This window comes from Podarcis erhardii (genome assembly GCF_964252035.2).
Source record: "Podarcis erhardii genome assembly, chromosome: 9".
Taxonomy (NCBI): Eukaryota; Metazoa; Chordata; class Lepidosauria; order Squamata; family Lacertidae; genus Podarcis; species Podarcis erhardii.
In genome coordinates this window covers 18,035,320-18,061,559 of record NC_138512.1, presented here as the reverse complement: position 1 = coordinate 18,061,559, position 26,240 = coordinate 18,035,320, and the positions used below count along the sequence as shown (strand labels likewise).

Genomic DNA, 26,240 nt, shown 5'->3' with positions numbered 1-26,240 from the left:
GTCTCGGCGGCCACTCCCAGTCAGCAGTCTAGCTGCCGCAGTCTAGCTGTTGTCTTTCTAAGTAACTGAGAGCTGCAAGAGGACCCCCACCCATTTACCACCTGGCACAGAGCCCCCTTTTCTCTGTTCTCTTAATGGCCCATCACTCCAGCTGGCCTGGCTATTACAGCAATGGAATCTGTGAACATACAGCTTACTTCCTCTCTCCCCCCCAACCCACAAACTGGTCTGGCACCCACAAATTCATAATAATATTAAGAGGAAGTGGAGTCAAGGGGAACAGGAAAACCATATACAGCTCTTTTGGTTGCGTGAGCTTTTGCTTAGTTGCAACCTTCTATGAAATCTCCGAAAGACTCCCTCCCCACACCCCTAAGCATCTTGCCCTCCCTCCTTAATATATATTTGTTTAAGACTCGGCCTGTCGGAAGAAAAAGAGAACTCAGTTTCTTCCAATTTATAAATGCTTGGAGAGGGTACCTCCTCACCCCAGGCAACCAGGCGAATGGTTAATTGCAAGCTTGTGTTCACTCCGTTCTTGTCATTTTCTATAATTGTGCAAGCTTTAGGGAGCCAACGTTAAGAGGAAAAGTAGCACATATCTGATATCTGTTTTTAAAATCTTCTGGCACAAAATAAAAGCCCAGATGCTTATTTGCTCTGTGATGATACTTACTCCACAACCAAAGCATTCAAAGGGCTTCAAGTTCTTTATTTATAGCAATAAAAAAGTGCTGAACTTGGACTATGAAGTCCCTTTCTAATACATATATTCTTTTCCTCCCCACGCACTGTAGGATTTGAAGGTGTGTGTTGAATTTATATATGCTGTTCCTGCTCGTGGAAGACATTTCATTCTGTCCAGGGGGCTTAAAGAAGCATTTTGTCTCGCTTCTGAATATGTGTGGATAGCACTGTATGCTGTTTTGGAGCTCTGAAAGTGAGGAATGAAGTTGCCAGTATGTCATTCAGGGACGTTGATGTGGATATAAAAGAATTCCTAGTGAGCATCAACCTGGGGCAATACTTTCAGAACTTCCAAGACTTCGGCTATAATGCTTTGCGAGACTGTGTGGGGATAAACAACAGTGTGCTTCAACAAATTGGAATAACTCCTACTGGGCACCGCAGAAGGATTCTCAAGCAGTTGGAGGTCATGTTTGCAAAAATGCTCGAAAAATCTGTGCCTGTTGAAAGCCAGAAAACTGATGATGCCGAAGAGTTGGGAAATAGCTGTTTGCAGCCATTTTGCTGCAGTTCCAGCACACACATCCTAAATCCAAACAGCGGTGAAACAAGCTGGATACCCAGTGAATGGGCAGATAAGGCTTGTGGCAGTAATTACACGTATGAAGATAATAGCAAACTTTCAGACCATGAGTCATTAGAAGTCAAAGACAACGTGTCTTCAGGTTTGGATTCTCCTAGCTCATCCTGTCAGGACTTGAAATGCTCAACAGATGTTTCCTCTGTTCCGAGGAATGCAGTGAAAAATGTGATGTCCAAAAAGATACCCCTTTCACTCAGCGAAAAAGTACACTCAGAAGCCATCGATTTTCAGCCAGGTAACACACAGGAAGAAACATCATTTCTGTCCTCTGGTTTTTCTTCATCTGAAATGAAGTCTGGCAGAGATGAGCGCTTGAAGTTTTCGGAGCCGGAAAGCTTGTCCGATACTCCACCAGACTCCCCGCTCTTTGAGTTTAAAGGCGAAATGATAGAGAACGATTTGTACCGCACTTGTACTCAGAGTACAAAGGGAACTCCTAGGCCAACGCGCTCCTTCATGCTCAGGCACCGTCCTGTTCCCAAAATACCTGGCTCTTCCTCAGCGGTGAAGGCTTTGATGAGGTAAACTTTAATAAATTTCTATGTTTTGTGGTGCTTTTGGAGTGCTCAATGTGCTTCATGTACACTCTCAGTAATCCTTACAATTCTGAAAGGTTAGTCAGTTTTATTCCCCAGAGTTGCTGGGGAAATCCAGCCAGATGGGTGGGGTATTATTATTATTATTATTATTATTATTATTATTATTATTATTATTAACAATAATAATCTGTGTATTTCCAGACAGAGAGCCTGAGGCCTATGGTCATCCAATGTGTCCATGGCTGATTCAATATTTGAACCAGGAATTTCTTGCTTTGCAACTCTTGACTGAGCTCTTGAGTTGAAGAACAGGGATGGTGATGGGGCCAGTGTGGCTTATTGCACAAATGTGGATAAACGTGTGAGAACATAAGTAGGGTTGCCATATTTCAAAAGTAAAATTTCTGACACCGGCAAAGTTGTTGAGCTTTTTTCAGGAAGACCCCAAAACTATTGAGCTTCGCCCAAAATAGTGATTTTAAGCTTTTGGAGCTATTTCCGCTGCTGACGCCATTCTTACGTCCGAAAACCAGGACATGTCAGTTTTTCTGACGTATGGCAAGCCTAGGTATAAGGGAAGGGAGGCTTCGGTAATTATTAATAGGTGCGGTTAGAGAACCTGGAGTGTTAGCAGGGGTAGCCTTTCTCATTCCTGCATGAAAACTGTGCTTGCCTCTGCTGCAGTTTGTGCTTTCAGGATCGAAGGTGCTCTCCAAACTGGGTTGCCTCCTGTATCAGTGACTGCCAGCCCCTGCGTCTTCTCTGAGCTACATTTCCCAGAATGGCTAAACAACCAATTCCTCTTCCCAGGGAATGCTGGGCATAGTGGTTCTATGAGGGGAATAGGTGTCTGCTAACAACTACAGTTTTCAGGATTCTCTGGAGGAAGCCATGACTGTTTAAACGGCACGGTACTGCTTTAAGTGTACAGTCAAACCTTGGCCCCTGAACAGCTTTGTTTTCGAATGTTTTGGCTCCAAAACTCCAAAAAACCAGAAGTAAGCGCTCTGGTTTTTGAATGTTTTTCGGAAGCCGAACATCCATTGTGGCTTCCGCTTGAGGGTTAGGGTTAGGTTTGAGGAAGCTCTTGCAGCCAATCGGAAGCCACGCCTCACTTGTCAGACATGATTTATTTTTATTTTTATTTTTATTTTTATTTTTATTTTTATTTTTATTTTTATTTTTATTTTTATTTTTATTTTTATTTTTATTTTTATTTTTATTTTTATTTTTATTTTTATTCCCCCAAGGAAATACAAACCCTGGCTAAGTGCCTGGAGCCCTGGAATATCTTGTTACCATTCCACAGAGATTGGGGTAACAGTATAATGTTACTCAATCAGTAACAGTACAGTGGTACCTTGGATTACATACGCTTCAGGTTACAGATGCTTCAGGTTACAGACTCCGCTAACCCAGAAATAGTGCTTTAGGTTAAGAACTTTGCTTCAGGATGAGAACAGAAAGTGTGCTCCAGCGGCACGGCAGCAGCAGGAGGCCCCATTAGTGTTAAGAACAGTTTCAGGTTAAGAATGGACCTCCAGAATGAATTAAGTACTTAACCCGAGGTACCACTGTATAGTGTTTCCTCTATGACCACTTCTGATCACTCTTCTGATGTAACATCCAAGTTTGCCTCCTTACAATGAAGTATGTGATGTCCAAAGTAAGTCTCAGAAGGAGTGGCAGACATTCTGCAGAGACTCGTCAAAAATAGATATCACATAATTTAAAAGTGACCAGCTTCCTCCTTTTTTAAAAAACAACAACAACAACAACACAACTATCACAAAGCAATACACTCCAGAACATAATTCCATTTTATGAGACATGTGGGCTTGGCCTTGAAAACTGCAGACATGTCCTGAGTCCCTGCTCCCCGTAACTTCTAGAATAATAATAATAATAATAATAATAATAATAATAATAATAATAATAATAATAGATTACTTATACCCCACCCATCTCGCTGGGTTTCCCCAGACACTCTGGGCAGCTCCCAAGAGAATATTAAAAACACAACAAAACATCAAACATCAAAAACTTCCCTAAACAGGACTGCCTTTAGGTGTCTTCTAAAAGTCAGGTAGTTGATTATGTCCTTGACATCAGATGGGAGGTGGTCATGGAACCGCCATCAGGTCAGAGGCAAGAGGGGGAAGGGCAGTTGTGTTATAGGGAACCTCCGAAGATCTTGCGAAGCAGCTCCTCCTCTGGCAAGGAGGAAAGCCCCAGTTTCAGTGGAGAGGAGCTGGGAGGAACACGGGATGCAAGGGAGAGCCTCAACACTGAGGCTGAGCAGGCCAGAAAGGAGGGAAGTACCCCTTTGCCAGTGCCCAGTCTGTGTAGTAGGTTTCGGCGCAAGGAAAAGAGGAGAAGGCTGGGGGGTCACGCGACTGTTATGCTGGGGGAGGTACAAGGACCGCCCACTCCCAGATTCTGCTAGCGAGTGAGTCAGAGATGAACTTGCGAGGCTCTTCGCTGTAGATAGTTTGCACTAATAATAAAGCCTGGAAAAGACAGGACGGAGTCTTGCCTGTTTGCTCCCAAGCAACCACACCACCACCTGATAGAGGTTATTCCACAGGGTGGGTGCCACTACCGAGAAGGTCCTCTGTAATCTCACTTATCACAGGTAGGGAACCGCCAGAAGGCCCTCGGAGCTGGACCTCAGTGTCCGGGCTGAATGATGGGGGTGGAGACGCTCCTTCAAGTATACTGGGCCAAGGCTGTTTAGGACTTGAAAGGTCAGCACCAACGCTTTGAATTGTGCTCAGAAAAGTACTGGGATTCAATGTAGGTCTTTCAGGACACGTGTTATGTGGTCTTGGCAGCTGCTCCCAGTCACCAGTCTAGCTGCCGCATTTTGGATTAGTTGTAGTTTCCAGGTCGCCTTCAAAGAGATAATGCGCTCTGACATCATCTCAGATATGTTTCCATGCCCATTCAACAGCTGCCAGTGGCATGAAGTGGGGGAATGGGCAATGCTCATTGCAATAACTTCAGGATTTGGGAGAGGTTGAACTAGACATTTCAGAGGGGAAAACCAGAACTGCATTCAAACCATTTTTGTCAGCCGCTCTATTCACCTCTGCCCTGAAATAGGCAGCCCTCAATTTTGTGGTCATGATGCACAAGCCACAGAACTGTGGTCACCCTTTGTTTTTCAATTAATTGCATTAAATGCCATGCACAGACACTGAGATCTGTTAAGAGATGCAGACTGCTGAATTTGAAGCTAAGGTCTTTATACTTAATGCTGCTTAGATTCCTCCCCAAGCTCTGAAAAAGTTTAGTGTCCTTGTGTAGTGCACTTATCTAGTGTTCTTTCATGCCTCGATTTTTAAAAGAAATATTCTATATTATTATTCTCCTTACATAGGGCTAAGGGACAGATTCTCTCCCTACCTCCCTGAGACCTTTACCTGTCTTTGAAAATTGCCTCCAGCTTGTTAAGCACAGATTATAGAAGTCTGTGTGTCCTTAGAAATGTAAAGGAACTTCTGGGGATATGGAACAGCGCAGCGGTGCTAGCAGCATGGTTGTGAATTCTACAGAGAGCTCATGTTTTGTCACCTCTTATTTAAAGTGTGCTGCAGAGATGTTTTTTTAAAAAAATAAAAATAAATGTCCTCATTGAAATTTCAATACCAAATCTGTCATGCAGAGTAGCCACACTGAGCAAATAACTCTGTGTTCCCCACTCCCACTTCTATTCTAGGTCTGGGATTGTATTGTTTAATTGGTGTCTTATTACTTAACAAAATATGTTACTTGCAATGCTGCATTCCACCCGACTGTTACTTTGTAGCTTGAATGCCTTGGGAAGGTTACAGCGTTTGGGGATTTTTAGGTTAGAGAAAAGGCGAAATGAAACAGGTGTATAAAAATATTTATGGAGAAAGTGGATCGAGAGAGATAAAAAAAGTCTTTCTTCTTGTCTCTTAATTCTAGAAGTTGGGTGACATCCTGAATGTTGAAAGACAGACAAAACAAAGTACTTCTTCACAGCAACTCACACAGAGTTGCTGTTACGCTCAGTTTTTGCTTCCCATAGGCCTCTGTGAAAACAGGATGCTGGACTGGATAGTCTAGCACAGGCATAGGCAAACTCGGCCCTCCAGATGTTTTGGGACTACAACTCCCATCATCCCTGACCACTGGTCCTGTTAGCTAGGGATGATGGGAGTTATAGTCCCAAAACATCTGGAGGGCCGAGTTTGCCTATGCCTGGTCTAGCAGGTTCGGATGTGATCAATGTCTTAAATACCGTATTGGCCCGAATATAAGGCGCACCCACACCTTTAAAATTCAAGGCTTATTTGTGGGTGCAGCCTGCCTCCTGCCACTGCCGCCCTGAATGGGGAGCGGCTGGCACCCTGCTCCCAAAGCCAGTGCCTGGCTCTGAGCATGCTGTGCGCTCGCCTCCCAACACTACTGCCTCCGGGCAATATCTCCCCAAGCCGGAGCATGGGCAGGCTGTGTGCCACTGCCCCACTGCCCCAGGCTGCTCGGGGGGGGGGAGGCACACCGCTTTGCCAGTGGCCTCCCCCCCTTCCCCCTTCCCCCTTCCCCCTTCCCCCTTCCATACGGTGGCTCGGTGGAGGCTTGGAAGATGTGGTCGGGACGGGCGCCATTGTCTAGCACCCCGGATTGCCCTCATGGGCAGCTGTTTCAGCAGCGATAAGGTAAGGTGGCTAATATAAGCCACACTTTAACTTTTCACAATAGGAATTTGGGGAAAAAAGTGCTGCTTGTATTTGGGTCAATACGGTGCTTCATTTCATGTGCCCCCCCCCCTTTTGCAGAAGGAACCTTAAGACCTGTGAATGTGATGAATTTGTATTTGTTGCACACTAGTTTAGCTGTCCCAGACGCGGCTTGCCTTGCCTCCTCGTGACTTTGGCCTTGATGAGGGAGCCTGTTGTAGTGGCGCTTGGTTGCACCCCATTGCACCCTTCTAAAATCTGCACCCGGGTCCCGGGTCCCCACGCTATGCCACTGGGTGGATTATAGGAATTTGAGACTGGGAACATTGCCCAATGCTAGACAACCTTCCATTGGTGCTTTTGTAAAGAGATCCTCTCTCATTTCTGCGTTACATCACTTCTTGATTTTAAATCTTTCAGAAACTCTAATGCAGTGTTTTGAAAAGAGCAAATTGATAGCACCAGCTTTCAGAATTTCAAGACTGTCATGTTGTATTCGGTTATGTTACAAGACAGAAGTGGTTTGACATGATGTGAGTGTTGCCTTTGTTTCCTAACAAGATTCAGAGAGACTTTGTTTTGTAATTTTAATAAAAGTAATGAGTCACAGTTTTCTTGTCTGAGAAACCTAATTGAGATAATATCAAAGTGACATGCTGCCTACATGATAACACTTATTTTGCAATTTTTGAAGACTTTTAAAAAACCCTTTTAGTTTATGGGAACAGAGAAGGCTCACAGTTGATTCACTTGCACAACAGCTGTGAATATGGCCAAATTTATACTCTAAACTCCATAGTTAGCCTTCCCCAACTTCCACATATCTTGGACAGCAATTGCCACCCACCCATGAGGCTGATGGGAATTGTAGTTTGAAACTAGGGACACACATATTTTTGAGTCCATTATGTCTTCCCTTTCCACAAGGGGATAAGTTAAGATACCTTGGCACCTTTTGGAAGAAAGGGCAAGCTAAAGGTGAATTAATTAATGCCTATTCTGTGTGGATTTTTATCAGTCTAATTCTGAAGAATCATACTATTTTGGGGGTTATAAACAAGTTCACAAGTTTTACAAGAAGACTTTTCTGGGAAACCAGCTTTTTTTATTTTATCACAGATTTTATTCTGCCTTTTTAAGAAGATTTATATCCTTGTCTATGTCTATCTTTCTGTATTCTTGGCATGGATCTCTATTTTCAATATGTATTGCTGAGGAATAATGCTGCTTCCATTATTCAGAACGTACTTCCACCTGAAAATTAACATAGCATGTTTGGGATATATATATATATAATATATATATATATATATATATATATATATATTTGCTTTCGTAGATTTTCACGGGTACAGGAATGCAGGTTTTGGTGTCCTCGGGTGTCTTCCCGTGTAAAAGTTGGGGTGTCTAGGCGACGTTTCGACGAGGTCTCACTCGTCATCTTCAGGCTGGTGCTTTCGGCTTCTTGTTACTGGAACAGAGCAGGATCTCAGTGTTTGAGTTCCTATAAATACTGTAGAGGGGGTGTGGTGTATAGCCTCCAATGTTCTGGGCAGAGAGGAAGTTCCCAGGCTAGTGTGCCTTTTCTTCTTTTGTTCCTTAATTACTTGAGAGAAATCTTGAGTGATTTCTTGAGTGATATCCTGAGTACCACTTAGGTGGGTCATTAGGTGTGGATTAGTTGCTAAAGTCTTTGTGTCTTGACCTCTTGAACTTTGTGAAGAGTTTTCATGAGAAGATGGCTGTACTGTACTTAGTTGTGCTCTGGCTTGGCTTCGTGTATAGGGGCGAGCTGTGGTTTTGTGGCTTGTGTCAGCCAGATCTGTGTAGGGATTGCAGGGGGGTGCAGCATCCGGAGGTGCCACCATGGATTGGCTACTGGATGGTGTCTGTAATTCATCTGTGGAGAGGGTCTGGGTTTGGGTCTGGTGTGGTTGATTGGTGTTGGCGTTCTGTGTGCCTCTGGATCTGGTGTCAGTTTTTGTGGGGAGGGCTAATTTCCAGATGTCTGGCAAGCGGGATGTGTCGTCACGCTTGTTCATGTTGTGAGGGTGTTTCTCTATCTCGATGGCTTCCATGATTATTCTCTTGTGGTGATGTTCCGTGTTAAAGAGCAATTTGGAATCTGCAAAATTAATTTCGTGTCCTGTTTCTTTCATGTGTTGGAAAAGAGAGGAAGTTTTTTCTTCTTTTTTGACGGCATTCTTGTGTTCTGCGATACGTGCATTTATTCGTCTGTTAGAGACGAATAAATGCACGTATCGCAGAACACAAGAATGCCGTCAAAAAAGAAGAAAAAACTTCCTCTCTTTTCCAACACATGAAAGAAACAGGACACGAAATTAATTTTGCAGATTCCAAATTGCTCTTTAACACGGAACATCACCACAAGAGAATAATCATGGAAGCCATCGAGATAGAGAAACACCCTCACAACATGAACAAGCGTGACGACACATCCCGCTTGCCAGACATCTGGAAATTAGCCCTCCCCACAAAAACTGACACCAGATCCAGAGGCACACAGAACGCCAACACCAATCAACCACACCAGACCCAAACCCAGACCCTCTCCACAGATGAATTACAGACACCATCCAGTAGCCAATCCATGGTGGCACCTCCGGATGCTGCACCCCCCTGCAATCCCTACACAGATCTGGCTGACACAAGCCACAAAACCACAGCTCGCCCCTATACACGAAGCCAAGCCAGAGCACAACTAAGTACAGTACAGCCATCTTCTCATGAAAACTCTTCACAAAGTTCAAGAGGTCAAGACACAAAGACTTTAGCAACTAATCCACACCTAATGACCCACCTAAGTGGTACTCAGGATATCACTCAAGAAATCACTCAAGATTTCTCTCAAGTAATTAAGGAACAAAAGAAGAAAAGGCACACTAGCCTGGGAACTTCCTCTCTGCCCAGAACATTGGAGGCTATACACCACACCCCCTCTACAGTATTTATAGGAACTCAAACACTGAGATCCTGCTCTGTTCCAGTAACAAGAAGCCGAAAGCACCAGCCTGAAGATGACGAGTGAGACCTCGTCGAAACGTCGCCTAGACACCCCAACTTTTACACGGGAAGACACCCGAGGACACCAAAACCTGCATATATATATATATATATATATATGCGCAAAAAAACAGACATGCCATTTTTAAATGGATTTTCGAAATGGTTGGTTTGCAACTTTGCATAAATACATTGTTCTGCATCCGAAGTGCTGATCAGTTTGCCGTTGCATTTGATGTTGAGATGATGCTTATCATGCTTCCTGTCAAAGCGACTGGCTGATTCCTTGCACAGTCATGAGCCATTGAATAAGACATTGTTATTCATTCTCTGCCATAGACATTGTTATTCATTCTCTGCCATAGACTTAACTATGTAGCAAAACACTTGCTTTTTAGTGGATGTGTGGCAAGTGTTTGGAGACCTTGGACTCAGAGACACTGGCAAAGAAAAAACGCTTTATGTGCATTGTATGTGCATTATAACCCTGTGACACCAGATGGCAGTGTGGAGTTCCATTTTTGCCAACCTGCTTTCTCATACAAAGTTTACAGTGCGTTTAACACTTCTTTGACATGTCTAGATCCAGCCCTTATCCCTTGTTCAGCACATGTATCAATAGCTGTTAATATTCTATTGTCACTTTGCATATCATGCTAAACCATAGCATGAAATGTTGGAGGAATAAGGAACCATGAACACTCCTTCCCTCCTTCCTGTTTAGGGAAGTTTTTAATGTTGGATGTTTTATTGTGTTTTTAATATTCTGTTGGAAGCCACACAGAGTGACGGGGGAAACACAGATAGATGGGCAGGGTATAAATAATAAATTGTTGTTGTGGTGGTGGTGGTGGTGGTGGTAGTAGTAGTAGTAGTAGTAGTAGTAGTTATTTCTGCCATATAGCCAGAAGGAGTTCATAGAATCATAGAATCATAGAATCATAGAGTTGGAAGAGACCACAAGGGCCATCGAGTCCAACCCCCTGCCAAGCAGGAAACACCATCAGAGCACTCCTGACATATGGTTGTCAAGCCTCTGCTTAAAGACCTCCAAAGAAGGAGACTCCACCACACTCCTTGGCAGCAAATTCCACTGTCGAACAGCTCTTACTGTCAGGAAGTTCTTCCTAATGTTTAGGTGGAATCTTCTTTCTTGTAGTTTGGATCCATTGCTCCGTGTCCGCTTCTCTGGAGCAGCAGAAAACAACCTTTCTCCCTCCTCTATGTGACATCCTTTTATATATTTGAACATGGCTATCATATCACCCCTTAACCTCCTCTTCTCCAGGCTAAACATGCCCAGCTCCCTTAGCCATTCCTCATAAGGCATCGTTTCCAGGCCTTTGACCATTTTGGTTGCCCTCCTCTGGACACGTTCCAGTTTGTCAGTGTCCTTCTTGAACTGTGGTGCCCTGAACTGGACACAGTACTCCAGGTGAGGTCTGACCAGAGCAGAATACAGTGGCACTATTACTTCCTTTGATCTAGATGCTATACTCCTATTGATGCAGCCCAGAATTGCATTGGCTTTTTTAGCTGCCGCATCACACTGTTGGCTCATGTCAAGTTTGTGGTCAACCAAGACTCCTAGATCCTTTTCACATGTACTGCTCTCAAGCCAGGTGTCACCCATCTTGTATTTGTGCCTCTCATTTTTTGTGCCCAAGTGCAATACTTTACATTTCTCCCTGTTAAAATTCATCTTGTTTGTTTTGGCCCAGTTCTCTAATCTGTCAAGGTCGTTTTGAAGTGTGATCCTGTCCTTTTTCTTTTGGCTAGCCATGGTTTGTCCTGTTACCCCGAGTGACATATTTTGACCAGTACTAACAGTGGTCAATTTCAAACAAACTAACTTCAAACAATGGGTTAGAAAGTGCTTTTTTTAAAAAAAACCCAACTATATTTGGTATTTACCACAGTTCTGGCTGGAGACAGTATGATAAGCTGTGCTTAATTAAATGCAGAGGTGCCCAAATTTCTCTTCCCAGCTGTATGGGGGAGAGAGGAAATGACAGCACACAAACCCAACTTCCATTGAAGCTTGTGAACTTCCTATTAAACCTTGATTTAGTGTGAAGTGCAAATGTGTCCTTTTGGAATAAAAGTACCATGGATATTCATTGAATTCCTAGTTATTTGCTTCAATAGTTCTGTGCTGCCTTTAGATTAGGTGCTGCAATAGAAAAATGGGGGCTCATCTACACTTCCACCTACCCTAACGCTAGAAAAACCTGATATTTACTGCTAAATAGGAGAGAACTTCAGTTGGGTTTTCTCAGGATTTGCTCCAGTTGAGCACTATCCGAAGAACTGTGCATGCACACAAAAGCTTATACCCAGAACAAATTTTGTTGGTCTCTAAGGTAAAGGGACCCCTGACCATTAGGTCCAGTCGTGGCCGACTCTGGGGTTGCAGTGCTCATCTCGCTTTATTGGCTGAGGGAGCTGGCGTACAGCTTCCGGGTCATGTGGCCAGCATGACTAAGCCGCTTCTGGCGAACCAGAGCAGCGCACGGAAACGCCATTTACCTTCCCTCCGGAGCGGTACCTATTAATCTACTTGCACGTGTGCTTTCGAACTGCTAGGTTGGCAGGAGCAGGGACCGAGCAACGGGAGCTCACCCCGTTGCGGAGATTTGAACCGCCAACCTTCTGATCAGCAAGCCCTAGGCTCTGTGGTTTAATCCACAGCGCCCCCCACCTCCTGGTCTCTAAGGAGCTACTGGACAATTTAAATTTTTAAAAATTTCTTTTGACTGTGTCAGACCAACACAGCTACCTACCTGAATCTAGCAAAAAGCAGTGGGAGAAAGGCAAAATTGCTAAGACCTTTGCCTAGAGCAGGCAAAATAATAGAATCATAGAATGGTAGAATTGGAAGGGATCACAAGGGTCATCTAGTCCAACCCCCTGCAATGCAGGAATCTTTTGCCCAACATGGAGCAAAAATCTCACAACCCTGAGATTAAGGGTCTCATGCTCTACTGATGGACCTATGAAGTGTGGACAAGCCCTATGGCAAAATATTAACTGTGCTGAAAAATGGAAAGCAGCACAGAATGTTAGTGCTAGCATTTTGTGAATAAACATGACTGGTTGTTGTTTTTTAAATCTGGTGATTTAAAGTCTATATTTCCATCAGAGTAATTAGATGCATGTTCTACCTTATATTTATCTCTTCACGTTGGTGTTTTTCCAGCTCCCTTCAGGAAAGAAGAAACGTGAATGGTTTAAGTATCCTTTGTTCCGAGACTCCTATTTCACAAAGAAGTAAGTTGAACTTTGCAGCTATGAGCAAATTATTCTGAGTCATTGGAAAATGTAAGAAGAAAGCAAGGTGATAATAAATTGGTTTTTGTTTGTTTGTTCCCCCCATTATTGTAATTTTATTGGTGTTAGCCGCCCTGAGCCTGGCTCTGGCGGGGGGGGGGAAGGGTATAAATAAAAATGTCTTATTATTTATTATTATTTGGGAAATACAGCATGATAACACCAAAAAGGCCATCTTAATAAATAAAATATCTTTATAGATGATAAGTTGGCACATCTTACATTTCTTGAATTACTTATTTCTTTCAAACAAAGAAAATATTCTATCTTTACTTAATATCTCTTTCCCCCCAGATAGCATAGATTTGCTTCGATTGTAATGAAGGAAAAGTGCTTGAGCATAAGCTCAAATGTCTTGGTATCTTCCCCAGGGAGAAATGTGCTCACTGTTACTGTTCTCCTGTGGAGGACATGTGCAGGGTTTGTTTCAGGTGTGAAACCCAAGAAGCACAGAAACAGGATGTGTGAGTCACATGTGCATTCTTTGATGTTGCCTTCTCATTGCACTTCACAAAGCCACTTGCGGTGTATTTTTCGTACCCTATGTACTTATCAGTAACCTTTGATCTCTTCCTTCTTTGATAAATGCTAGGGGAGTGTATGTATAGTCTAAGTATGTGTGACAGTAGCAGAATCTGTTTTTAGAAAAATGTGTGCCACCAGTCAGACATAGGCAGGCAGGCAGGCAGTTGGGGATAATTCATACAAAGAAGGGGTGGTGCCAAACTGTTCTGTTCCCAAGTTTCTCTTCTCAAAGCTTCTTCTTCATCCTACTTTTCTCCAGTCAGGGCTTGCTTCTGGAACTAGTTTCAGGAGAAAAACTTTGCTTCAAACTTCTTCTGAGCAACTGACATTTTAAACATGCAGGTCATAATGTTGTCACCACAAATTAGATGCTTAAGTAAAGTGTAATATAGGCAGCGCAGAGCGTAGGAGCAAACTTTGGGCTCATTCTGTTCGTCCCCTGATTTCTAGTCACAGATTGAAGAGGTCTTAATAATAATAATAATTATCCCACAACTTTCTCTGGGGAAACCCGTTGTTTACCTGCAGAAAATCTGATGAACACTTGTAAAGAGTGGCTTTTCCTGTGCAAAGCGACGGGACAAAAAAAGAGAGAGGAATAATTTGTGTAGTCAAATGAAATCACAGGCAGGATTTGAATTGTAAGCAGCGGATTGAGGATGACAATAAATGTAATAGAGGAAATAGGTATTAGATATCGTTTGACATATAAAGCAGCAGAATATGGGTGGAAAAAACACCACAGAGGTACGGGTGGGAATATCACCTTGTTCATTTTGCAAGAATATTGAATTTGAAGTTAATGTGTCAAAACTGAATGAGAATCCGTTATATATGAAAAAGAAGCTCTTGGACTGTGACTAGATGGGACAAAAGGACGTGTGTTTAACAGAGGGAAAACTGAGATGTGTTTCAATTGGTATGTGTGTGTGAATGAAAGGAGACAGAGAGAAAGAGGGTTTTCTTTTGGCTCATTTCCCTCCTCCTCAGTCCAAGGTGCACAGAGGACTGCACCTACGAAATGTTCCGGTGTTAAACCAGCTATCCAAATAACACAAGATCAAAGCTAAATTTCACAGTGGAAAATGACAAAACAAGAAGAGCAGCAGGGATATATTCTCATCAATTGGAAAATGCTGTTTAAAGTCAAGAGGGTTCCTTAGCCCAGACCGAGAGAATGATTGACACGGTGGGCCCTCCCATAGGATCAAAGGCCCCCCACCTTGTTCACCCTCTCACACCCCTACAAACATTTATTCTTTAACCTTCCTATTCCATAGGACACTCTGTTTTTTTGTTTTTATTTTGAGACTCTTCCTGGTTTTCAAAAGGAAGTCTGACTCTCTCTTGGGTGTGCAGAACTAGTCACATGGCTGTTTGAATCCTTGTTTAATTGAATAGCTGACACTCTCCCCAAGGGCAAAGGATTAAGGAGAGTTAATAGTGTTCCAACTTTTTCCCTCCTGTGAAGATGGCTAAACAACTGCTTGAAGTGAACTTCTGCCTGCTCAGATTTAAGACTTAACCTGGACATGTTCAGGCACATTTTGCGCTCTGCAAAATAACCCTGCTGTCCGCTCTAGGCCTTTAAAAACCACCAAACAATTTTCCCTCCCCTCCCACCCCTTTGCACCCTGGAAACGATGAGACGACTTTGAAGGCAGTGGGTATTGTTTTGATTCATTTTTTGATCTTCCTTTTGATTCCTTTTAAAGTCTACATCCACAGCTTTCTGGCTGGAAATAGTAATGACTGGAGAGCTTCAGCTTCATTCAGTCAACATGATGTTAGGAAGAATCATAGAATTGTAGAAACTGGAAAGGACCACAAGGATCATCTGGTCCGACACAGCGCTTGAACTCACAACCCTGAGATTCTGCAGATGTTAAGAAGATGTTGAGAAGAAAAGTTTGTAATGGAACTATTGATTAAATAGAGACAGATGCTCTTCATTTAAATACAAAGGGTGCATTTTCATTACATTCTCACAGCAACATAGCACATAGCACATCTTTGGAATCCTAGGTCAACAGGTTCAAGTTATGGCACCACTGTGAAGACATTACTGTGTTCTTGTTTCAATGACCCACAAATGGACCCTTTGGAGATGTGGGCTTTAGAACTGATAAACTCACAGTCTGTTGTACTGTGGAGTCTTGGGTTTCAGAGCAGATGTAGAGTTCCTTTCACAAAAGATGATCTTAGTCCCTTGCATAGCATCTCTGATCACTTGCATGATTTCAAAGAAGCAAAGGTACCGGTGCTTTAACCCACATTTATGGAATATATCATGAGTTGAAGCAGGTTTCTTTTCTAAGTAAAGAGTGTGGCTTGGACCAAACAAGCAAGAAGCTCCATCAGTGATGTGAAAGGTCAAGGAAACTAATCATAAATATACTTTCTTTCACCATGGTTTCACCTTTATGATGGGTTTGCATTTCCTTTGCAAGAGAGTTAGCCAGTCGGCTACTGCAAAATAAGATATTTAACTTGGAAAGTGGATTGGAAATAAAATCAAGGCTGTTGATTCCACATAGGATTCCTCTTTAGGGGTCCAGATTCCCATACGCCCAGTCTAAATCAGAATATAGTAGTTCATCACATGCCCCCTTACTGGTGTTTTAGTCAGCTACCCAGATCTTACTCTACATTACTCCATTCCATTCCTTTCCCACTTGGATTTCCATGTCTTTCTGCCACATCCACCCAAATAGCATCGGGCTATTTGGGTGTTCTTCTCCCTTTTTAGATTTCCCCCTCTATTTTTTGTACTTTTCCAAACTGTGTGCTTCTCCCAAACCTGTTGATACCTCACTTGTGTGGTGTGTCATATTGGCTACATTAACAACAGTATCCTCAGCCTAAACAGCAGTAATCTGGGGAACAATTCACTGATACCACATAGTGTCTACTCTTTTTTTGAAAAAAAATAAATAGACAACCTTAGACTGCTATGTGCCTCGCTAGAGTGTAATAAAAATGTGCTGAATAGTACAAACAGGTTTCTGAGAAAATGGAGGCACATGAACCTTTGCAGAAGTTTTAATTAATATTGTCAGCAGCCCTGAGGCTTACTTAGAAGCAGGTTCTAGTGAAATGAATGTTAGGTAAATGGGATTAGCTTAGGGTACCCATATTATTTTCTGAAACGTGTATATTGAAGGGGACTTGTATAGCTTAATACTTGGATCAAGGGCTTGAAGTACCATCTGCTTAAATTGGTATCATTGGTACACTGATGGTGTTTCAGTCAGCTTTAAATAAAGAGTTGATGGTTGATACAGTGGTACCTCGGGTTAAGAACTTAATTCGTTCTGGAGGTCTGTTCTTAACCTGAAACTGTTCTTAATCTGAAGCATCACTTTAGCTAATGGGGCCTCCCGCTGCCGCTGTGTCGCTGCTGAATAATTTCTGTTCTCATCCTGAAGCAAAGTTCTTAACCCAAGGTACTATTTCTGGGTTAGCAGAGTCTGTAACCAGATGCATCTGTAACCTGAAGCGTCTGTAACCCGAGGTACCACTGTAATAGGAAATGTAAAAATCTGAACAGATTTGTATGACAATCTTTTTAGGAGTTGCATGCATGCATCAATTTATTGGTTGCCTTTGGACTAGCCAATGTGTTGCCTTCCAGATGTTTTGTGTCACATCTTTCATCAGCCCCAGCCAGCATGACCAACGGTCAGAGGTGATGATACTTGTAGTCTACAGCATCTGAAAGGCACCACATGAGCTATTCTAGGATTGTATCATCAAGTGGAGACTTTTTTGTGCAAACTAGCCATCACAGGTACCACTTCATTGCAACTCAGTGCTCTTCTCTTCATAGAGTACATGCATTTATCTTGGGAGAGCGTGTGCAGGTTATCATGTTAGAGAAATTGAGCAATTCTGTGTGCCTATTTGAAGCAACCCCTATTTTCTTTTAAAGGAGACTCTGAGGAAGAAAAGCCACCTCCCATCTCTCCATATGGGGAAACCTTCCTTATCAGCTGCCCAGAAGACACAGTGAGTTGTCGTTTGCTAGCAAAATTTCTTTTGTTCTAATGGAGTGTGGTGGAGATAATAAAAGCACATTATATGCCCTGTAGGAACTCCTGTTAGTGAGATCTGTGAACTGCCCTGAGACCTCTGGGTATAGGATGGTATATAAATTCATAATGTAATAAAATATCATCATCATCTGGGCCACCCAGTGCCAGACTGCAGAAGAGATTTTGTCAAGTGCAGAACTTCATTTTTGGCAACAAATGTTAGTGATGATAGCCCATTCACTGTTATGGAATAAAGTAAAGGGGCTTGTGCATGAACACTACTGGAGTTAGTGTTAAGCTTTCTCATTAATAATAATAATGATGATAATAATAATAATAATATTTATACCCAGCCCATCTGGCTGGGTTTCCTCAGCCACTCTGAGTGGCTCCCAACAGAATATTAATAATAATTATAATAAAAGCGATAAAAGATCAAACAATAAAAACTTCCCTAAACAGGACTGCTTTCAGACATCTTCTAAAAGTCAGATAGTTGATTATGTCCTTGTCATCTGGTAGGAGGGTGTTCCATAGGGCAGGCGCCACTACCAAGAAGGCCCTCTGCCTGGTTCTCTGTAACCTCACTTCTCACAGGGAGGAAACCACCAGAAGGCCCTTGGCTCTGGACCTCAGTGTCCAGGCTGAACGATGGGGTTGGAGACACTCCTTCAGGTATACTGGGCTGAGTGTGTTTACCAAACATCCATCTAGTCTTGGCCTGTGTTCTTTTTCTTGGTCACATAAGAGTGTGACAAAATATTGGGAGAAAGGAGTGGAATGCTAGGAGTTGACATATAAATTGCGTTACTTATTAGGAGGCCCACAAAGTTAAAAGAGACTGACTTTGTTTATATGGAACAATCTAGAAGACTGGACTCGTTAAGACAGGGGAAGAAGAAGATAACAGAAAATTAACTATGGTCGAAATGGGTGATTTGTACTCTGTTTAATTCAGCTAAGAAATGATGCATGCGTTTAGGATGCCAGGGTTTTTGAACTGGGGAAGGAAGCTGTGCTGTGATGCCAGCATTGTGGGTGGTCAGAGGGTGGCATGGCAGCTACTACTTCAGTAGGGATCAGGTGACATAGGGTTTCATTTGATTCTGAAGAGCTACTGTCTTGTCAGTCTGGGTACATGTTGCTCTTGGGGCTAGCCTTCACTTCTTGTTTCAGCCCAGCAAGGATAAAGATATCCACTGAAGGTTGATGTTTTCGACTGTATTCCTAAACATATATTCAGAATAAATAGATGCCTTGTTGAGTTTGCATAAAACCCAGATCCCATGCAGTCATCACTTTATGCAAGTTTCATTTGCAGGATTAATGACAGGGAAAATGATATGAAACTAAGATGGAGTTGCAGACAAGCGGCAGCACTATTCACAGACAGGTTTTACGTGTGGTTAGATGTAAGACTGAAGAAGGATATTGGGCCAGACATGGAGAACAGAAGGTTTTAGTTTATCGGAGGGATGCCTGGAGAAACATATTAATGAGACACTGGGGAATTGGAGGAGGAAGGTGCATCAGTTGGAACTTAAGGCGCTTGTCTGTGCTGAAAAATGAGCTTGGATGTTAGCGATACTGGGCTGTGATTTCAACCAAGAAAGAAGTCCTCAGTGAGCAATGATTCTCCCCACCTCAAGGTTGACAGTCACAAAAAGCCCTTTAAAGTGGTCAATTCATGTGTTCTAAAGCATTACTTGAGATAGGATTTGCCCAGTTGGGTTTTTTTTTAATTCCCCCACCCTCTATTTGGAAGTGCAAACCCTTGTGACATTAACATATGAGAGTGCTGGAGGTGAAATAGTTAAACAAGTTACCCAGGGGGGCGGGTGGAGTCAGAGGGACTATAAAACCAGCTCTGGGAGGGGCGAAAGGAGAGTTCTTTGGGAGTTGGTTGGTTGGTTGGAGTGGGAGTGAATTGGGATAGAGTCTGTGGGTAGGTTGAGTTAGTGTAGCAAAATAAGTTGAGTCAGGAACAGTTAGGGGCTAGGCAGACAAGTAAATATCTGAGAGGCGGTTTAGTGAGTGAGAGCAGGTAGTGGAAGTTATAGGTCTGGATAGGCACCCCATGATTGTAATTGACCGATACCGTTTATGAAACCACACACTTGTTAAACTGCAATAAATAAACAGAAGTTTATGTTCCAATTTAAACTTGACTGGACTCAGTATTGTACCAGGTAGGGCCTGGGTGGTGGCAGCAAGAAATAAAGTGGCGGCACAGGGATCAATAGACGGTGAAACGTCCGGGGACCTTGTGTGATCACCACAACTCTCTCACCCTATTATTATAGGGTTAGCCAATATGGTTCCTTCCAGATCTTGTTGGACTACAGTTCCCATTAGCTGGGATTGCCCGTGGTCAGAGATGATGGGAGTTATAGTTCATTAACATCTGGAGGGCATCATGTTGGCTTTATCACAGACTGGTTTTGGAAATGTTCCTCAGAGGTTTGCTGCCCCATCTGACGCAATCTCAAAATCCCTGCACTTGGATGTGTAGAACTAGTTTAGCAGTTATATATATTGTTGTTGTTGGCATCCGTCTGTCCCAGGAGACAATGGAAGAGTGTGCCTTGGGGGTAAATTCAAACCATTGGAGAGTTGATCAGGTAGTTGATTATTTCCTTGACATCTGATGGGAGAGCGTTCCACAAGGCAGGCGCCACTACCGAGAAGGCCCTCGGAGCTGGACCTCAGTGTCCGGGCTGAACAATGGGGGATGGAGAAGCTCCTTCAGGTATACTGGGCTGAGGCTGTTTAGAGCTTTAAAGGTCAACACCATCACTTTGAATTGTGCTCAGAAATGCACTGGGAGTCAATGTAGGTCTTTCAGGACCAGTGTTATATTGTCTTGGTGGCCACTCCCAGTCACCAGTGTAGCTGCCGCATTCTGGATTAGTTGTAGTTTCTGGGTCACCTTCAAAGGTAGTCCCACATAGAGCACATTGTAGTTGTCCAAGTGGGAGATAACTAGAGCATGCACCACTCTGGCGAGACAGTCTGCCAGCAGATAGGGTCTCAGCCTGCATACCAAATGGAGCTGGTAGACAGCTGCCCTGGACACAGAATTGGCCTGCGCCTCCATGGACAGCTGTAAGTCCAAAATGACTCCTAGGCTGTGCACCTGGTCCTTCAGGGGCACAGTTACCCCATTCAAGACCAGGGAGTCCCTCACATCTGCCCACCCCCTGTTTGTGTTTCATGGGATAGGAATTTGAGGGTCTCTTCTGCTTGTGCATGGACATCTCTGGATGCAACCGAAAGCCTTTTAGCTCTCCAAAAATTACCCATTTAACTATTCTCGGCCGCCGAGACCATATAACACCGGTCTTGAAAGACCTACATTGGCTCCCAGTACGTTTCCGAGCACAATTCAAAGTGTTGGTGCTGACCTTTAAAGCCCTAAACGGCCTCGGTCCAGTATACCTGAAGGAGCGTCTCCACCCCCATTGTTCTACCCGGACACTGAGGTCCAGCACCGAGGGCCTTCTGGCGGTTCCCTCACTGCGAGAAGCCAAGTTACAGGGAACCAGGCAGAGGGCCTTCTCGGTAGTGGCGCCCTCCCTGTGGAATGCCCTCCCACCAGATGTCACAGAGAAGAACAACTACCAAACTTTTAGAAGACATCTGAAGGCAGCCCTGTTTAGGGATGCTTTTAATGTTTGATGTATCATAGTATTTTAATATTCTTTTGGAAGCCGCCCAGAGTGGCTGGGGAGGCCCAGCCAGATGGGCGGGGTATAAATAATAAATTATTATTATTATTATTATTATTATTCAGCTTTGGAATCTCTATTTGCAGGAAAACTACGTCAAAGAACTTTCAAGCACACCAGAAGAGAACAGAGACGATGAAAACACTCACGGGGAGAACCTTCTGAACAAAACACGGTATTGGATTATAACTTTTGGTTAAACATCACACATCCTTCTCTTGATTTAAATGCTTGGAATTAGAACATGTATATCAGAATCAGGATTTCGTGGTTTGGTGTTTTTTTAATACTCACAAATTGCATTATGTTTGCAACCAGTATACATTATTATTATTATCACCACTATTTCAATGAATTTATTTTTGCCTAGTATGGGAATAGCCAGTGTGGTCTGGTTCTTGCACACCCCTGCGCTGCTGCTGCTGCTCTCTTATTCTAGAATTCTTTCAGAAATCTCAGTTTTTTCCATTCTTTGTGCTAAAGTGGAGTCCTGATTTTACATAAGAAGCTGACAATGATCAAAAGTGTTCAGCTGCAAAAGTGGTCCAACATGATTTGGCCTACTGCCCCCTTTTCAGAAATAATAATAATAATAATTACTCCGTGCCCCCTGGAAACAGAAAGATGCAGCGACAAATTTGTGTTCTTTTATGTAGCGATATTTCCATAGTAAAGAAAGATGTCGTTGTAAATAAGACACCTTGGAGCTTGAAGTTATAAAATTATTTATTAAGCTCAACTGTAGCAACATTTGCATTACATACAGAAAATTAAGATAACGAAGGATAACATTAAAAATAATCCCAATGAGAAGGATGAGCCTGGTGCACAGGCAAGCTGCGATCCACTTCCTGGGCCTGAGTGAAGCCCATTTTCTTACTTTCTTTTTGCTTCCACCAGCCCCTTAATTTTATTCAATGCCTCCCAGTTGCACCTGAGGATACTACCGCTCCCCCCGATCATTGCAGTGCCCCCCCCCCGAGGGCAGTATCACCCCCTTTGAGAAACGCTGCTCTAGGGAATCATTACCAACCAAGGCAGGCACCTCTGAGCTGGTAAACCTGGTGTGGAAGTGAGGATTAGGGCTATTTCAAATATTTTTATTTTTTCCTGTTTGCCTCTTTAAGATGTGCCTAGCGAAACAGGGATAAAATGGCCCAAGACACACATCTTTAATAATGGAATGGTCAGAGGGAAATTGTGCTGCGAGAAAGGCTGGCTCTCCAGAACTCTGCTAGTTGTATATTTCAGATTAATATCCTCCCATTGCAAATACTAATATCTTGGACTGTCTTTCCCCCACTTCCCTGTACAAAGTGCCTGTCCTCCCGAGCACACTTACTCGGATGTAATTTCCACCGAATTCTGTGGGGCTTATGTTACAGTAAATATGCTTAGGAGCAGAACTAAGTGTTTACAAGAGGAAAACTGGAGAAAAGTAACATTCACTTGGCGTTAGTGCTTTCATCATTTTTTTTTTTTTTTTGGTTCAAAATAGTAGTAAATAGGGTTTTAAAAATGCATGCTGATAATCCATGATCGCAGTCACTGGTACGACCACCCATACAATAGGCCCAGTATTTATTATCATTGGGTGATATCCAACTAAACAATTCTTCTAGCCCAAGCACTTTTCACTCTGTAAAGGAACTTCTTCTTGTGTGCCCCCTAAATCTGCTCCAGAGGGTTGGGAGAACCCCCCAGAACATAGTTGGGGGTTCGCAGAAAGGGAAGAGGGAGAAGAAGTTCCACTGCACAGCCAAAAGTACTTGTGCTAGTGGAACTGTTTAGTAGCAGTGGTACCTTGGGTTAAGTACTTAATTCGTTCCAGATGTCCGTTCTTAACCTGAAACTGTTCTTAGCCTGAAGCACCACTTTAGCTAATGGGGCCTCCTGCTGCTGCACGATTTCTATTCTCATCCTGAAGCAAAGTTCTTAACCTAAGGCACTATTTCTGGGTTAGCGGAGTCTGTAACCTGAAGCGTATGTAACCTGAGGTACCACTGTATACGTAGTGGTTTCTTTCTAGACTGACCTTCATTTGAAAAGCAACAATATATAAAACAATATAAAAATAAAAACCTTACGTAATCTTAAAACATTAGACATTATAATAGACAGCAGAGACCAACAATCGGTTGCCAAAGTTCTAAATACAAGACAAACAAGACATAGCAGGGATGTAGAATCATAGAACTGAGCAAAAATTTGGCCACCCCACCCTTTCTTCTTCTTCTTCTTTTTTACTGTCATCCCAGCTCCTATTTTTGCCTGAAATTGATTGTACAGCCCTGTAGGTATCTCTGAGTAGCCTGAGGTTTGTTTTATAGCTCCAGTTGGGCTTCAAGGCTTGTCTACTACTTCCAGTTTAGTCTGGGTGGTGGGTGGCTCCTCCTACAGGATGTGAGTGGCGCTGTGGTCTAAACCACTGAGCCTCTTGGGTTTGCCAATTGGAAGGTCGGCGGTTCAAATCCCCATGACAGAGTGAGCTCTCGTTGCTCTGTCCCAGCTCCTGCCAACCTAGCAGTTCAAAAGCATACCATTGCAAGTAGATAAATAGGTACCACTGTGTGCTCTGGTTTCCATCACAGTGTTCTGTTGCACCAGAAGTGGTTTAGTCCTGCTGGCCACATGACCCAGAAAGCTGTCTCTGGACAAATGCTGCCTCCCTCGGCCTGAAAGTGAGACAAGCTCCACAACCCCATAGTCGTCTTTGACTGATCTTAACCCTCCAGAGGTCCTTTACCTTTATCTTTTTATCTACAGGAGGAAACATATTTGCATGGCACTGCCTATATGTTTCAGCTGGAGGCACCATCCATTACAGTTGTGATGTAGAGTCTTCCCAGGCTAACCTACTTCTCGAACCACAATTCCCCAGTTGACACCCCTTGCTAGTTCTGCTTTGCACCCCGTTTGAGACATTGTTTGCCTGGATAGTGGCATATGTGTGTGTGTTTGCATGTGTGTGTGTAGAAACCAGGCCACTGAGGAAAGGTAAAATTTACATTTTTTTGCTGTGGTCACTTGTGCCTCTGGCTCTGAAGTTTAGCCCTCAGCCTGAAAAAAGGGTTCTCTTATCTTTCAAAAGCACGTCGGACTTCAGCAGGTCTCTTTACGACATTTATGTGGGATGTTTTGTTGTTTTCATATGCTTGTTGTTCCGAATTAAATTGCAACGCCCTGTGGCAAAAGAGGAAGATTGATTGTCTGAAGTAGCGTTACTTGTGTGTTTGCTTTCAGTACTCTTAATAATCAGAAACAGAAAACCGCTGAAGATGTGGCGAACAATGAATCAGTACCCCAGGAGGATACGTTTGTACCGCCAAACAGATTTGCTGGGGAATCAGAATACTCTTCAGTGAAAGAATATGCTCAATATACACGGAAAGGAAAATATAAAACATCAAAAAGGCTCAGACGTGGGAAGCTCGACCTCAGTGCTAAGGAGCAGACATATTCTTTTCACCATGATGAATTGGCCAGTAGCCCCAAAGACTCAATATCACCCTATGCTTGCTTTTATGGTCCTTCAGGAAAGAAGGCTAAAGAAGGATGGCTGGATAAGTTGTCTCCTCAGGGGTATGTCATCTTTAACTCTGAGAATGTTTCTTTCTTAATGGGACTTTGTAACATGTAAACAGTAGGTAACTGGTTCTGCTTGCTCTCCTTTTTGTCTTCTGAAAAGCTGAGAGGTTGATGGGCAGTGATAGCTTTGTAAGAAATGGTAGACAAACAGCACAATCCTAACCATGTCTCCTCAGAAATAAATTCAATTGAATACAATGAGTTATGATCCCAAGTAACTGGGGCTAGGATTGCAGCCTATCAACAGACTCCACTTTGTGCTTACTCAGAAATACGCCCCACTGTGGTCAGTGGGCAGTAGTGTGCAAAGGATCGCAGCTGATTGTTGTTATTGATATTAATTCTCTCTTTTTTTTGTAACATCTTTATTGAAAGTTCAAAAAATATGTACCAAACATGGTGAGACGCAAACAAAAAAGAGAAAAGGAAAAGAGAACAGAACCTGTGCAGAAGGAAAAACAAAGGGGGAAGGGGAAAACCCCCAAACTGTATATTTTACAAGGTTGTTATTGTACTTCACCAGATCTTAACCTATTACAGTATTTGTAAGAATGGATTCCAAATATCATTGAATTTGCCCATGGCAAGTCCCCATTTATATGCAAGTTGTCTGCATGTTGTGAGTTTGTATAAGTCTTCAACCCAATCATGGAAGGGAGATGCATTTTAATTTTTCCAATTTTTGCTGTGGTAAGGGCATGGAGAGGCCACTTCTATTGTCCTTTTGTAAGGTTCCATGTGCTGGGTATATAATTCAAAAGGATATTTTTCTCTCTAAAGGTAAGGTTGTTCCGTACAGTTTGTTGATGGTTTCAAGTACCTTCTGCCAATGAAAAAACATGTGTTGTAGAGAAGCATTATCCCTATTGCATCTCCAACAGTTAGGTACCTTAGATAGCCCTTTTAAAAACAATTCTTGTATCTTTATTTTTAGATCTTCTTATGATTTACGTGGAAATTGTTTCAATTTGGTTGTGTACTTTCTGATGTGGGTTTTTTTTTTGCCTTTTTATGTTTGTAATTATGTCAATCTTTTAATGTTGTAAGCCTACTTGAACATGGTTTTAACGATGGGAAGGCGGCATACAAATATGATGATGATGGTGATGATTCATCTGCTCCATTGGTGTTCCACCTCTCCAAATAACTTTTTTTTTCTTTTTCTTGATTTTCACACAGAAAACATATGTTTCAGAAGCGCTGGGTAAAATTTGACGGTGAAAGCATTTCTTATTACAATAATGACAAGGTAAGTTTGCACTGGTCAGATAATATGTACTTGGTTAGATCTGGTAGTGTGTACAGTCGTACCTTGGAAATCAAACAGAATCCGTTCTGGAAGTCCGTTCGACTTCCAAAACAGTTGGAAACCAAAGCGCAGCTTCTGATTGGCTGCAGGAAGCTCCTGCAGCCAATCAAAAGCTGTGGAAGCT

At 42.8% G+C, this 26,240-nt stretch overlaps 1 protein-coding gene across 3 annotated transcripts in view; it reads left to right on the top strand.

Annotated features, from left to right (window-relative positions):
• ARAP2 (ArfGAP with RhoGAP domain, ankyrin repeat and PH domain 2) overlaps positions 1 to 26,240 on the top strand; it is a 129,865-nt gene that overhangs the window by 10,651 nt on the left and 92,974 nt on the right. For all 3 annotated transcript variants that reach the window (XM_081875614.1, XM_081875612.1, XM_081875613.1), the window contains 6 exons: positions 798 to 1,851; positions 12,802 to 12,872; positions 17,389 to 17,465; positions 21,306 to 21,394; positions 24,463 to 24,801; positions 25,987 to 26,056. In XM_081875614.1, coding sequence (XP_081731740.1) covers positions 962 to 1,851; positions 12,802 to 12,872; positions 17,389 to 17,465; positions 21,306 to 21,394; positions 24,463 to 24,801; positions 25,987 to 26,056 — 1,536 coding nt within the window. In that variant the 5' untranslated portion in view covers positions 798 to 961. The remainder of the gene's footprint in view (positions 1 to 797; positions 1,852 to 12,801; positions 12,873 to 17,388; positions 17,466 to 21,305; positions 21,395 to 24,462; positions 24,802 to 25,986; positions 26,057 to 26,240) is intronic.